Raw genomic sequence first — 15,236 nt, forward strand, 5'->3', positions numbered from 1 at the left:
GAATTTATATGTCCAGGGTCATTCAGGGGTCACAGGTGACTAATTCGGTATGCAGACTCGAACTGCACATGCGCGAAGGTAACATTCAGTGTATTAAGCACCGTAGAACCGTAGCTAGAGATGTAACTTTCGTTTTATTTACTTTGTGTATAGCGCATTTCATACACAAGGAAAGTCAATGTGCTTCACTCAAAGACCTACAAGCATTTACAAACACAACAGTTAACAAAATTCTAAAGCAAAGCAGAGAAAACAAACGTATCTTACAAAAAATACTAGAATGTACTTTGACAATGTTAAACACAGTAACAGAAAACTTTAAAAACATTTAAAAGTAAAGAAATAGAAGTGTCATGTGAGGAGTGGGATTTTGACCCAATAGCAGCAGACGTGACACGGAAGTTGAAAAGTAAAAGACTTTATCAACGAAAATACAAAGTAACTTCAGAGCGCAGGACTGGATTCTGAATTCTGACTGGGAGAAAGCTTGCAACCTCACTCAAAGAAAGTTTGGCGTACTGACTGCGTGTCACTCAGTCACTCGAGTTTAAAAACTGTAAGACATCAGGCCTATCAAGGAACAACCAGTCACAACAAGAGGTGGGTTTCTAAAATATATAAAAGGGGAAAAAAATATTTAAAATTGTTTAGAGTACCGGTACCTTAAAGAGGAAGTCAAACCAAACATTTTTTTTTCAAGAATATGTTCTATACAAGCCCTCTAGTTGAAACAAGGCATTCTGATAAATACCCTTTTTAGCCATCTCAGCCATGTTGTTACTTCTGTCGACTGAAAATGACATCACAACTGCTCAGGGCTCAGGTAACGACCAATCGCGGCTAACCTGTTTTCTGAAGCTGAGCTACTAGCTCTTTGTTAAAATGACAAAGACATTCTCTGTACAGGTCAAAATGAACTTGGAGTTTAGTTTTTCTCCAGTTACTTTCCTGCACTTTGATTTCAAAGTCATTCCGTTCGTAGCGCACGTCCAAGATGTTTTAGATCAGGGGTGTCAAACTCATTTTTGTCGCGGGCCACATCATATTATCACATATACATAACAAATTGATGGATAACTAATTTTGAAATAAGAAGCCAATAGATAGTTTGTTCATCTCTTCTACGTTTGTTTTAAAGGAGGGATTGGAAACAAACGTTTGCAATATCTCATATGTATTGTTAAAAGTGAAGACAGTTTGAAAAAAACATGTCAAGTCAACACACATGATTTGCCTTCACGGGCCACATAAAAAGATGTTGCGGGCTGGAACTGGCCCCCGGGCTTTGAGTTTGACACCTGTTTTAGATCATCATGAAATGGTCTTAGTTTTAGGAACAACAGCATCCAGGACATTTGAGATTTTAAAGGTGAAATTATCCAGAAGTTCATCAACAGTCTCTGCATTCACAGATGGTGAATTATTGATCATTTTTATAAACATATTGCCTGTGTTCTCGTTTATATATCCGTTTTTTAATAGACACAATGGTTGCCTGCACTTTTTGGATTATTTGTAGTTCAAAGAACACACAGAAATTACTAGCTAGTTCTTTAAGAAGAAAGTCAACCAAAAAAATTTCTTTACAAATATGCGCCTCCCCTAGTCAAAACACGGCATTCTGATTAATATTGCATTTGTGGGGTATGAGTTCAATCCGCCCATTTTAAGCCATCTCAGGGGGAGGCCATTTTGCCACTTTGTGTCCACTAAAAATGGCATCATGGTTGCTCAGGGCTCAGGTAACGACCAATCTTGACCCAGCATTTTCTGAGGGTAATGGACATCGGTGTCCATTACCCTCAGAAAATGCTGGGCTAGTAAGGCAACCTGTTTCTCAGTTCACTGCCCGTGTTTTATTTTCATTGTCTGGAAGATGGTTTCCTTTTCCTTGTTGGTGCCAAAGTCCAAGACTGTTTTCCTGGTGTTGATGCAACCTTTTGCACAAACCAACAGGATCCCTCATTAATTTGTTGACGGTCAGGTCTGGCTGTTGGGTGAAAACGCCTCACTTTTGGCTTTGCTCCCAGCAAATTCCAAGGAGGGCTGGTGGATGGAGCTAGCGGTCTGTTAGCATTAGGGATGGGAATTTCGACTAATTTGCCTGCCGACTAGTCTCAAATTTTATTTGCGACTACTCGCCTAGTCTATAAGGAAGAAAACATTTTAATACATGTTGAATTCAAAGTTTAAAATGCAAATGTGTGTATTTAGGGGCTATTTCAACCCAAAAATTCAGGACAGTTTGTTAATTTAAATTCTATTGATGTAACAACAACTGACTGAATAAAGGTGAACAATTGAAAGGGAAATGCATTTCTGATACATTTTCCAATGCAATGCATGGCATTTATTATGAATAATGTAATGAGTAATGGTACCGACTCTCAGTCCAGCAGGGTCTCATTCGCTAGCACCATGTTAGCTGCATTATCATGCACACAGGCGACGACTTTATTTTGTAATGCCCATCACACTCTGCAGGAGAGCAGCCAAGTTTTCAGCTGTGTGTCTTTCCTCTAAGGCTAGGTTCACACCGCAGGCAAATGAGACCCAGATCGGATTTTTTTGCCCATATGCGACCTGTATCTGATTTTTTTATGACCGTCTGAACGGCTCAATTCCGATTTTTTCAAATGCGACCTGGGTCGCTTTCATATGTGGTCCAAGATCAGATACGTATCCGATCTTTTCCAATGCGTTCGCAGTCTGAACGGCCAGGGCGTATATACTGTATACGACATTGACGAGCCCAAGAGGTGGAGGGAAAGTGCTGGCAGCAGGGGGATCCAATCTGCAAAGTTGTTTTGATTAACAATATTGATTTTATATTTTACTTTTAATTTAATCCCACTTGAAACGTGAAACATCAAGTGGACATTTATGGCGATCGTAGTAATTCAGCCACGGCTCAGATAGATTGATTTTTTTACGCGCGGTTATGACGTGATGTCATCGTTAGTGATGTCTCCATGAAATGAGATAATAAAGCCTCGCCTCATAATTTCCCCCAAATACTGTATTTATTTCTACCTGCTACCTAATCGCTTGAATGCCCCGACACGCTGGACCACATTTACTTCCGCAAACACAACGTCGGGTGTGACGTCGTCTCTTCTTCTGCGCAGGCGGGCCACTTTGACGACACATGTGTTCATACAGCAGACAAGACAGAGGTCGCATTTTTAATGTAATATGAACGCTTACACAAAAAAAAAACTATTTTTTTAGGGGGGGGGAAGCAATTCTTTCTCTTGGTGCTCAGTATGTTTACAGAGGCCGAGGCAGAGGCGTGTGGAACAAGATGCGTGATACTTAATGCCGCGTTTAGCCGACTAGTAAAATACAAAACATTTAATAAATCGTAGACGGTTAAACGACTAGCCGCGCACATCCCTAGTTAGCATGCTCGTGTCCACTGTTTGGAGACACTGGTAGCATTGTCTCATTGCCGGAGTTCATATTCACCTCCACAACACTTTCGAGGCGGTGAATTTTTGCCTCCAGCATTTGCCATCTTCTGAAGGAGTTTGTGGTAGTCATCAGTGGAGATGGGGGGCATCTTGCTTCTAGCCTTGTTGCTAATACTGTAACAGTCTTGTGCTAATTAGCAGGCCATGTTCACGTTATCATGAGGAGGTAAAGAAAAATGTTGAAACAATGGCCCCTGCCAGCTGTATTAAAAAAGAAAAAGCAATACTGCCACACTGACATAAAAAGTATCCAGGAGAAGTTGAGAGAGAGAAAAACAAAGCAGTCAGCAGCTAAAAGAATGCAAGCAAAGCAGGAGCTGAGCAGCTGGCATCACAATGTAAGCAGGAAGCTATATAGCTAGCTTACACAGACAGGCAGAAGCAAAGAAAGGAGGTCTGCATCAGCATCTCTGATGGGTACGATGTATTTTATTGAAAGATTTTATATTTTTGTCATGTTATTCGATAAATATTGCATGTGAACTCTGAACGGCTATATTGCAGTGTGGAGGTTTGGAGTTGTTTAAGGGTGATGTATTAGAGGACGAAGGTAATCGTGTTTCTTGCTTTAGTAATTATTAGGGGTGGGAATCTATGGGTAGCTCACGATTCGATTCGATCCGATTACGATTCAGAGACCCACGATTCGATTCAAGTCCGATTCGGGGGCCTATGATTCGATTCCTATTCCGATGAATCACTACATTGACTTACATTTTATAGGCCATGCAAAATACTGGTACCTTTTTAAAAACAAAAAACTCAAGGAAGAGCAATGATTTATATTTCACACTTTGACTTCGCTGCGCTCGTATGAGGTTTAGCTTGTTCCACCATCTTGTCACATATTAGCTTAGCCTAGCACAGACATCTGATGTTCAAACGCACTTAATCACGTGCGCATGCTTTTAGTTTTATTTAAACTTTAAATATCAATTATTAATACCTATGAATCGATTAAGAATCTTTTTAATATGCCGAACGATGCATCGAAAAAACGATTATCATACCCACCCCTGGTAATAATGCTATTCACGCTCAAATATGCAAAATGTCTCTGTCTCTTTTTTAATGCCACACATAGATATATAACGTTTTTGTACATTATTTTGTATTAAGAGGTGGATTAGGTCACTTAAATCCCCACTGAAGGCCCAAGTCCGAAACTCATCACAGGTTTTACTGTCTAATATGTATTTTGAAGAGCCACTTACAGTATGTTACAAATTGTCACTGTCCTGTGAAAAACACTTATCTCCAATTTTGGAAACTTTTTTATTTTTCACTTTAATGCGAGGTCTGTAACGCGGAAACATGATTCATGAAAAAATAAGAAAATGGAAAAAAAATGGAGATAAGTGTTTCTCCCATGACAGCGACGAAATATTGCTCCTTGTCCCATAAACGACAGAACAAATGCTGAAAGCTCTGAGTGTAGTCATCACTGGCTGAGATTGTAATCATCATCAGTATTACTGATTGATGCATGTATGTGTTTTGTACAAAGTTTTGGAGGGAGGTGGGGGGGGAGTGTAATTCATCTTTGTAATTAGTCTCATAATTATAAGGCAATAAACTTGCGTGCTCGTGGGAGATTCATCTGGTAGATGCACAATTAGCATAAGGAGATGTGTTATAGTGACAAATCTTCACTCACGAAATGGAGCGCCACTTAAACACCACGCGGGCCTGTGTTGGTATTTTTATCGACACATATGCATGCAATGTGTGAATATTGCAAAATGAAATGCTTTGGGGCTTTGGTGGCCTTGTGTCATGCATTCATGAAATGATTTGAAATTCCTCACCTGTTGCTCCTTCTGTGCTCGTCTTCACACAGTCATGCTCCGAGCTCGCCTTCAAGTTCGATCTGCATACACATGACCGCTGAGAGAGTCCAAATTGGCTTTACCTTTAATAGCTCCAACAGCGCCAGCAGCCAGCCTGCGGGGCCAGACCTCAGCTAACACCACCCACTAATTCTATCATTCACACACGCAGAGAAACACACGCAGAGAAACACACACACGCGCGCGCGCGCACACACACACGCACACATTAATGTTGCGTTTGTGGAATATAAATTAAGCAGCAAAATGCACTCGTTTTTAGCCATCTCTGGGGGCGGCCATTTTGTCTTCTGTCGACCGAATATGACATCACAACTGCTCACAACAACCAATCACGGCTGACCTGTTTTCTGAATCTGAGCCCTGATTGGTCGTTGTGAGCCGTTGTGATGTCATTTTCAGTCGACAGAAGACAAAATGGCCGCCCCCAGAGATGGCTAAAAACGAGTGGATTAACAATTATTTTACAAATGCAATATTTATCAGAATGCTCTGTTTCAACTCGTGGGCTTTGCATAGAACATATTCTTGAAAAAGAAAATGTTTGGGTTGACTTCCTATTTATAGATCTGGCTATTTCAGATCATTTCTGCGTATCCTTTTAACTACAAATACAATTTTTACGGACTATAAGACGCACATTTATATAAGCCGCACCCACTGTATTTGTAAAAAAATAAATAAAATAAAAAATGAATAAAAAACATAAGCCGCACCTTTATATAAGCCGCACCTATCTATGTTGAAAAATAAGATACTTACTGCATTTACAGAATGATTTTTAACTGTAAATGTACATGTTTGTGCCTGACCTGAACAGAATCTATCCTAACACGGCAGCAACTTTGCTGATTACAACACAACAGAACCAAGAGAAAATAAAGTACTTATCTTCATTTTACTACCAGCCTAATGGCAAGTATATTGTATTGTATTGTAATTCTGGTTAGACTGCCCCTAGTAGTGGAAGAAAAACTCACAGAATAGCTTGCACCTTTATATAAAACGCATGGTTGAAAAAAAATAATGGCTTATAGTCTGGAAAATATGGTAATCCAAAAAGTGCAGACTACCATTATGTTTATATGTTACGAAACATACCTTTTTGCCTGTTTTTGATGACATGTATTTTCAACAATTCTTTAGTTGTACAGCATCTAAGACGTGCCAAATGCCTTTTGCCCATCCGTTGAGGAAAGAAGAAAAGGAAAACAAAGAAATTGAAGATTATCCTGCATGCAAAATGAAAGCAGGTGTGCAGTTGAAAAGTAGAACTGTGAAGCACAAAGTGGATACAAATTTAACTAAAAATACAGGCTGCAGGTCTCTTGTGTGACCGAATGGACAGGAGCCTTGGAACTGGGGCATGGACTTTGTGCCTTTGAGCGGCTGCAAGAACAGATGGTCGTCTCACTGCAACCATAGTCTAAAACAAACAGCAAAGATCTTCTAGTGCAAATAAAACTTGTTGGGAGTTATAAAGTCAAGGGCCCTGAAGTTTAGATTTTATACAGCTTAGATTTTGACCATTATATAACTCTAAAGAGTTTCAATCACTGCCACTAGAACTCAAAAGCAAAACCATCAAAGACTTATCTTATGCTCTTTCTTTGGCTTTTAGCAAGACAAATTCCACAAGAGCAAGACAACACTGTGGTCTAGTGCAAAATACAAAACTCTATGTTTTGTGTAAACATGAAACTTGACTTTAAGTTATTTTTTTATGCCCTAACATTAATTGTTAACTTCATCTTTCTCTTGAGTCACATAGCTCAATTGGTCTATCTACTTTCGGTAGCGCTTGTCCTCATTAGCATTGCTGGTGAGATGGAGCATATCAACATGGTACACCTTGGACTGGTTGCCAGCCAATCACAAACAATCATTCACTCATATTAACACTTATGGACCATTTAGGCTAGGTTCACACCGGAGGCAATTGCGACCCAGATCGGATTTTTTTGCCCACATTTTTTTGCGACCTGTATCAGATTTTTTTATGACAGTCTGAACGGCTCAATTCCGATTTTTTCAAATGCGACCTGGGTCTCTTCCTTGATCGGATACATATCCGATCTTTTCCAATGCGTTCGCGGTCTGAACGGCCAGGTCGGATATATCCGAAGTTGACGTTATCCGGAGCCCAAAATGCACTCCGTGCAGGCAGAGAGAGAGTGTTGGCAGCAGGGGGATCGAATCTGCAAAGTTGATTTGAGTAACACTATTGACTTTATATTCTACTTTAATCCTACTTGAAACATAAAGCATAAAGTGGACACTTATGGTGATAGTAGTAATTCAGCCACGGCTCAGATCGATTCATTTTTACGCACGGCTATGACGTGACGTCATAGTTAGTGATGTCTCTATGAAATAAGATATTAAAGCGTCGCCTCGTGATTTCCCCAAATACTGTATTTATTTCTGCCTCCTACCTCATCGCTTCACTGTATAAATGCCCCGACACGCTGGACCATATTTACTTCCGCAAACACAACGTCGAGAGTGACGTCGACCATCTCTTCTGTGCATGCGGGCCACTTTGACGACGCATGTGTTCATACAGCAGACAAGACCGAGGTTGCATTTATAATGTAATATGAACACTTACACAAAAAAAATCGGATGTTTTCCAAATATCCGAATTGAGCATTAAGACCTGCGGTGTGAACCTAGCCTTAGAGTCTTCAATTGAAGAGTCTGTAAGGTTTTTTTGCCTTGTAATGAAGCCCTCAGGGTCTATTTTCAACACCCACTTATGTTACAAACAGAAGGGCCAGTTAGAATGTTTAACTTCTTTTTACACTTGTGTGGCAAGCAAGAGTGCATTATAAGTGAGATGCAAGAGGTGAATCCATAATGGGCAACCTTACCCTTTCACATTCATCTGGAATGTTTTTGTCATTTTGAATGTTTTTGTCTTAACGTTAACAGCGGTTAACTTCATTTTATACTCGGTTCACAGTTGAACATGTTGGAAAATGTACTTCAAACATTGCCTGTGCACAGTTAATCACGGTTTTAATGGTGACAATTTGACCCTGAAACAGATTATTTGTATTCCCACTATTTTCTGTGGGAATGCATTGTGTTCGACCTTAGAAGTTCCACTCTGTAGCCATATGAGGAATATTTATTATTCATTCAAAACACACACAAAGGGACAAGAAAATCTCATTTTTGCTCTGTGTTTCTGGAGGAAGATTTAGTCTTCAATTTCGAATCCCAGGTGACCTCGCTCCCCCGTGCAAGATGGGACTTTTACAGCAAGTCCTAATTGAAACACATATAACGCAAAAGCACTTATCTGATTTCGTGTTGTATCGTGATTTACAGTACACATGTGTATGATTCGCTCAAGGTTGAAAAGCAATCATCTGGCATAAAAGAATTCAATAAAATGCCTGGAGGTGCAATTTCATCCATGTAATTGTCAAGCGATTAGCATTAAATTGTCAAATGCTCCAAAACGTATTATGAGCACTCTTTTTCCCACATGAATAAGTCCCGCAGTAGTTGGGGGGGATAAATACCTACTTTCAAACTTCCTGCTACCCTATCAGTAAGTTTACCTCCCTTGAAAGAACATCCCTGTATATATTCTGACATGTTTGTGCATGGCAAAAAGTTTTTGTAGATAAAGACAATGAGTAAACACTTGGGTGGGTTTGATTTGAGCCGGCTCCAAAATTGACAGTTTTGCCTGGAGGAGGTGGGCTTTGCTCCAATCCTCCACAGGAAGCAAGTGAGTCTCATTGGCCAACAGTCTGACAAGAATGAGCCAGCATGTCAAACTAAAAGCTTCCCCTAGTGGAACAATTGGAGGAAAAGGTGGGAGTGCTCACATCTCTCTCACTAGTCAGTGGAGTGTTCTGTTAAGGATGTCGTACAACACTGTATTTTTGATGATGATTTGATTAGGAGATGTATTCCATAGGAAATAAAGGACATTGTAAGGATTCTGCAATGTGATCGTCATATAAACACTTTTAACTGTCAAGGCAATGTTTTGATGGATGTTTGAATATTGTTTACAGCCCCTTGAGATGGCTAAAAACAGGGGATTTTGCATCTTAGCTCATATTCCACAAACGCAATATTAATCAGAATGCCGTGTTCTCACTATTGAAGGCGCAAAGATATGGCAAAGAATTATTTGGGGGTTGACTTCCCTTTTAAAACCCGTTGCCACTCCAACCACCCACGGGTGGGACATTCACTACATACAGAACAACTTCAAAGCATTCCTGGGCATGTAATAAATGGTTAGAAAACTGAGTTTCCGCAGATTCGAATGATACCAAACATTATAAGATACAATCATATCTGCAGGCTTGGTTAGCATTTAAGTCAAAACAATGCTAACACACAAAAAATGTGCTACTCACTATTTCATCCTCAAATGTCCGACACAATTTCATAATCCATCATCAATGATCACGTCGACAAGGGTCCAGTAAAAGTATTCCAGTAACATAGTTAGCCCACAACAAGCCTGACATCCATAAAGCCACGTTATTAGCTGCTGCAACCGTTACAGGTTGCTATCAGATACATATACATATTACATGTGTACATATTTTCCATTGTAGATTGAGTTACCTTCGACGGATTTAGACACGAGTTTTCAAAACATAGGCTGGACTTTAGATTGATTGATTGCTTATTTGATCCAATAAACTAATGTTTCCCATGTCAGAGTTCAGCAACAGCCAATGAACATATTCCATGCGTAAATAGTACCACCCCTGCATGTGGATGATTCGTCAGTTATGTTTGCAGTCACAACTAAACTTGCTAAACTGGTGATTGATTTTTTCATTAAACGGACAATGAAATTCTTAAAAAAAAAAAAAAACATGGTAACTGTTTTCAACAAAAACACCGGGCGAACATACACTTTCAAAACCCAGCGACATCAGGGCTGTGCGTAGAGCGCACGTCATATCGCGTGACCTTTGATTTTTCTGCGGGTTTTTTAAATCTGGATGTAGGATATTATAGCACCAAGTCTTACTTTTCATTAGAACTCATGCTTGTTGAAGCATTCCACAATAGCTGCCTTTTTCCCTACGTATGTGAACATGGTTGCAACATGATTGCAATGTGATACAAATGGCACACTTTTGGTTCGCCTGGACATCCCCTTAGTAGAACTTATGTAAAATGCTCATTTTCTGTCGTATTATTATCAAATTTGAAATAGAATTGGAGGAGCCTTTGAGCTGTAATCCTGTTGTGTTACTTTAGTCCACCACCTAATACAAAATTTTCCAGGCAGATTTTTGGAAAAGAAAAAAGATAGGCGGACATAAAATCTTATGTATTCAAACTTCCATAATTCAGTGCCAGTCGCACTTAAAAATATCCTGACAGTTGAGGAGAAAAATTCAAAGTGTTATCTTCAAAAAGAGACCAAAACTATGCTGATACTCAAAAGAGTTCAAGTACAGCTTCAGTTTTACTTCGGTGTACCTTTTTAGGCGTTCAGGTAAAAATACCAGGGGAGTGGCAAGGGGTTTTAACCACTGATAACATTTTCTTTGCTTAACCTTCTCTTTTTGTTCTTCAGAAATGTTTCCTAAAAGCCAAAGAAAAAGGCGTTCTCTTTTGATGCTCCTGTTTCACAAATTCTGAAGGTGTGCACAACTCCAGACATATTTTTCCTTGAAAAACTGATAGGGCAAATTCCGAATTACACAGGCACTCTTGACTAGATGTCCGGTCTTCAGATCTTCATTTGGGCAACTAAATGTGTGTGAAACATTTGTGCATGATGTAAAAAAAAAAAAAAAGGCACTTAATATTCTTAATACTGGTGGCTCCAATGCACACCCAGCTGTTTTAACATTGTGTGCTTCACCCCATGTGGTCCTCACTCTGTTGCTGTTACAAAATAAATTATCATAAATATGCATCTCACACATGCACAGACAATTCCTATTTCGTCACAGAGACAGACCATGGCGGATTGAAGAAATGCTAATGTGTCCAGCAGCTCGTTTGCTTGTTACCAGCCCACACCATGATCTTATTTTAGCTCGTTTGGGACATGACCTGCTCAAAAAATGCAAAGAAACACAACAAGCATGAAAACATTCTCATGAGAGAGAGGATGCTTCTTCATATTAAAGGCCATAACATTTCCAAACAGAACAGGTGGAGCTACTTCTTGGGGCGGTGTTCCTCTGATCCCCAAAACACACAGTGCTATTCAAACCACATATGATTTTCATTTACATTTTGTACTGTAGTTGTAAATAAAGATGTGACGACTGAGTGATGGCTTTTTTTTTTTGCCTATTTATCCATGTTGTCAAATAAAACCTACATGTGTGACTGGACTGTAATGAACTCTGTGGTGCATGGGACTGAAAGGATACCAAATAACCATGTCTTTGACAGCTCACAAGGAAATGACTTACTTGAGGCCAACACAGTGTACACAATCTAAAGAAAAAAATAGATTAAACAAATACTTGCCTTCATGTGTTAAAAAGAGGCAAATGTATTGGTCAAATATAGATTTATTTTCAGATTTCTTCATACAAACATCTTTATTTTCCAAAAATAAACATGAATCAATAAAAGTGCTACATAATGGCTGCAAACAGAGTAGCCAAAAAGTAGGTAAAGCTGTGTAATTATTGGACAGAAGCATGTCGACAACAATAAAGGGGGAAAAAATTGGGGCGTAGTCAGACCTCTGTGGACTCAAACCACAAAGCTGCAGAGGAATGAACACTTCCCGCTCTGTAACGTGGGGAGGAATGAAGCCAATATTTTGGGTTAACTTGTTCCAGACAACATTATATACATTTTAATGCATGCCCCACGGTTGACATTTTTTTGGAAATAAGCTTACTTACTATGCCTACAAAAAGATTTGAGAGAAAAACAGTGGTTGAAATGCTGTGCTTGTTTAGCCAATGAAACCAACTCTGTCTCATGTCTCGCAAATGATATAGATCAACCCCGGACCTTATATGCTTTTGTTTTTATTTTTCCTTCCACAGTGTTTGGAATTTATTTTGTTTTCATTATTCTGTAACCCCCACCCCACCCCCCGCAAAAAAAAAAGCGTTACAAAAACTAACGACATTGTATGGCACAAGTTGACAAAATATATAGATTTGTTTTAATTATGCATCATTGGCTACAGAGAAAAATAGAACTGTGTGATATTAATGCTGTTTTTCTTTTTGCGGGTGCATCTGTATCTTACAAAAGTCACATAAGAAATTGAAGCTTATTGTGTGCCTTTTGGGTGACGAGCTGAATGTAAACAAGTGTCACTCCACCTGTTAGTACAGTTGTTTAAACCAACAGAAGTCTGCTAATTGGGAGAATTCAGTCCCTCATAGCCCAAAGGCATAAACAGCTTCAGTTGCCTATAGAGTCCTGCGCCGCGTTCAGGTGATTAGCCAGTTCTTGCATCACAGCATCCTTCCCTATCTGCTCATTCCTCCTCCGCTCCATGATAACGTCCTCCAGGCTCTGAAACTCCAGGACGTGGCTCTTCCTGTCCGAAAAGTGCATTTTTAAGCAGTAAGGCTGTTTTCCGATCCTGATCTCCCCTCCGATTTTAAACTCTCGCCGTCCAAAGCGACACCAGGCCGCAAAGCACTCAGAGTTCCTCCAGTAGAGTTCTCTGTCCCTTGAGCCCACGTGGTCCACGGCGTTGCGCACGATCACCTGCGGCTGGAGCGCACGGTACCTGTAGAGGCCGTTCACTATGCGGCCTCTCTTCCCCTGACTCACGTCGGTGAGGAAGCCGTTCTTGATCTCGGCCCGATGCAAATGGACCACCTGGAAGTCGCCCACGTACACGGCCCAGTGCGGGTACTGTCCCGTGGCCACGAACTCCAGCACGTCTCCGGGTCTGCACTTGTTGAGCAGACTCTCCGCCGAGTGGGTGGCGGTTCCGGTGTTCCTCTCGAACAAGCACTCCTCTCGGAAGTAAACCGAACACTCCAGCTCGTCTTCGGGTTCGAAGGGTTTCTCTTCGTGCTTCGCGAGGTGATTCTCCGCCGGATACGGCTCCGAACTGTCGTCCTCATCGTCGTCATCGCCGCCGTCGTTGGAGAAAATGTAAGAGACGCCGATGCGTGGCCCGTCGTCCACGTCCGGCTCGAAGCCATTCGGGTCCGACGTGGGCACCTCGACGTAATTCAAATGAGTTAGTTTCTCCACCTGATTCCCCATAAAGGTGAAAGGTGACGGACGCAGAGTGGAGTGTACAAACGGGATCCACCTGTTCTTCACGCGATCACGTCAATCCGATCCCAAATTGCGCCAGTAATCCATGTCCCGGTTTGGAAATTCTGCCCTCGGAGCAGCACCTGCCTGCGTGGACATAAACACGCACAAAGAGTTAAGCCCGGCGAGTCTTTCTGTATCCCTAACGCACATATACTGTATAAACACGGCTTCCAACAGGTGAGACCTGACCCACCTGTTGGCTCAGTTTGCCCCACGAGACACTTGTCACGTCGCTCTTCCTCAAGTTGTCACAGTTGAATTTCATCTGCTCACATTTTCGTCAATGGACTCACCCGTACAGCAGAAAGTTGTAACTCCTCTTCCTGCCTTTGTTTGTAGTACACTCCTCTCCTCTCCAGTGCGTCGTGGGACACCCAGTGTTCGTTTAAGACCCAACGCAGGCAGCTTTCATTGAGCCACTACTGGGAGGTGTCAGGATTTAAAGGAACAGTACACCTTTTTTTTTTTTTTTGCCCAATTTGAATGGGGCATTGTTTGGCAACAGAGCAGATATGGCAAACGAAAGTAACCACACTGTGCTTAAGTAAAAGTAGATTTCACATGAAGAAAGTCCATTTGGGAGTAAATTGAGACAAGACGTGCATTATTTCAAACCTGTATGTATACGGGGTGTGAAAGAAAAGTTGTTTTTTGCAGTTTCCCACTGGAATGTTCAAAATCATCAAATAAATGCAAATATCAGATAAGATAACGCAAGTAAAATAGATGTGGTTTTTAAATGATTTTATTTATTAAGAAAAAAAATCTATTCAGTTACCTGGTCATGAGTGGAAAGAATATTTGTCCTCTCAACCTAGTAACTATGTTGGCAGCAACAGCTGAAATCAAGCGTTTTCTGTAACTGGCAATGAGTCTTTCACATCTCTAGATATATTTTGGCCCACTCTTCTTGCAGAATTGCTTCAAAGGGACACTGTATAGAATTTAGTGCCATCTCGTGGTGAACTAATGGAATGCAATGACCTAAGTTTGACACGCACTACAGTGCCTCAGAGAGACCATACATCGCAAGCCTAACACCAATTTCCTCAGCAGAGGTGCAAGCAAAATGTCATCACAAACGACTTATAGTATTCCCCCAAGTGATGAAGTAAGTGCATTGCATATTTTACACATGCTGTATTCATGATGCTGAGGAACTACATTTGCCAAGTTTGTCTCCTTCGAGTATCCATAGCAGAAAGATGGGAGAGAACCATGGCCGCTCGTAATATAATTCACAATTACTAGACCTATGATTATATTTTTAAAAAATGTACATTGATGTGATAGGGCATATTATTGAAATTAAGTGGGTTTTTTTTTATGAATGAGCATTGAAAAATCTAAACATTCAACACAGTCCCTTTAATTCCGCAAGGCTGGCAGGTTTTTGAGCATGAACAGCCCTTATAAGATTGGATTCAATTACAGAGTTTCACAAGGCCACTCCAAACCCATCTTCCATTTTTTTAAAGCCAGTCAGAAGTTGACTTGCTGGTGTGTTTTGGATTGCAGTCCTGCTGCAAAAAATGCAAGTGTGCTTCAGTGTGAGGACACAAACTGATGACCAAACATTGTCCCTCAGGATTTGCTGGTAAAGAGCAACATTCACGGTTCCATCAATCACATCACACCATCCAGGTCCTGA

The 15,236-nt window shown here is 40.6% G+C and overlaps 1 protein-coding gene across 4 annotated transcripts; it reads right to left on the reverse strand.

Moving 5' to 3' along the window:
• Window positions 1-11,832: 11,832 nt before the first annotated feature.
• On the reverse strand, window positions 11,833-14,127 carry lratd2b (LRAT domain containing 2b). 4 transcript variants are annotated; one of them, XR_015087966.1, is made up of 3 exons: window positions 13,779-14,127; window positions 13,578-13,669; window positions 13,336-13,483 (listed from the first exon to the last, which is right to left on the reverse strand). XR_015087966.1 is itself a non-coding variant. In XM_086039186.1 (2 exons), the coding sequence occupies exon 2, from the start codon at window positions 13,526-13,528 to the stop codon at window positions 12,707-12,709; it is 822 nt and encodes a 273-aa protein (XP_085895312.1). In that variant the 5' UTR covers window positions 13,529-13,669; window positions 13,879-14,014; the 3' UTR covers window positions 11,833-12,706. The 4 variants fall into 4 exon arrangements, 2 of the variants coding, with proteins under 2 accessions (XP_085895312.1, XP_085895311.1); XR_015087967.1 differs by having other exon boundaries at window positions 13,879-14,014; XM_086039186.1 differs by having other exon boundaries at window positions 11,833-13,669; window positions 13,879-14,014.
• Between the last annotated feature and the right edge of the window lie 1,109 nt (window positions 14,128-15,236).

This window comes from Filicampus tigris, chromosome 8, assembly GCF_054856515.1.
Source record: "Filicampus tigris isolate MCC_2025a chromosome 8, RoL_Ftig_1.0, whole genome shotgun sequence".
NCBI lineage: Eukaryota > Metazoa > Chordata > Actinopteri > Syngnathiformes > Syngnathidae > Filicampus > Filicampus tigris.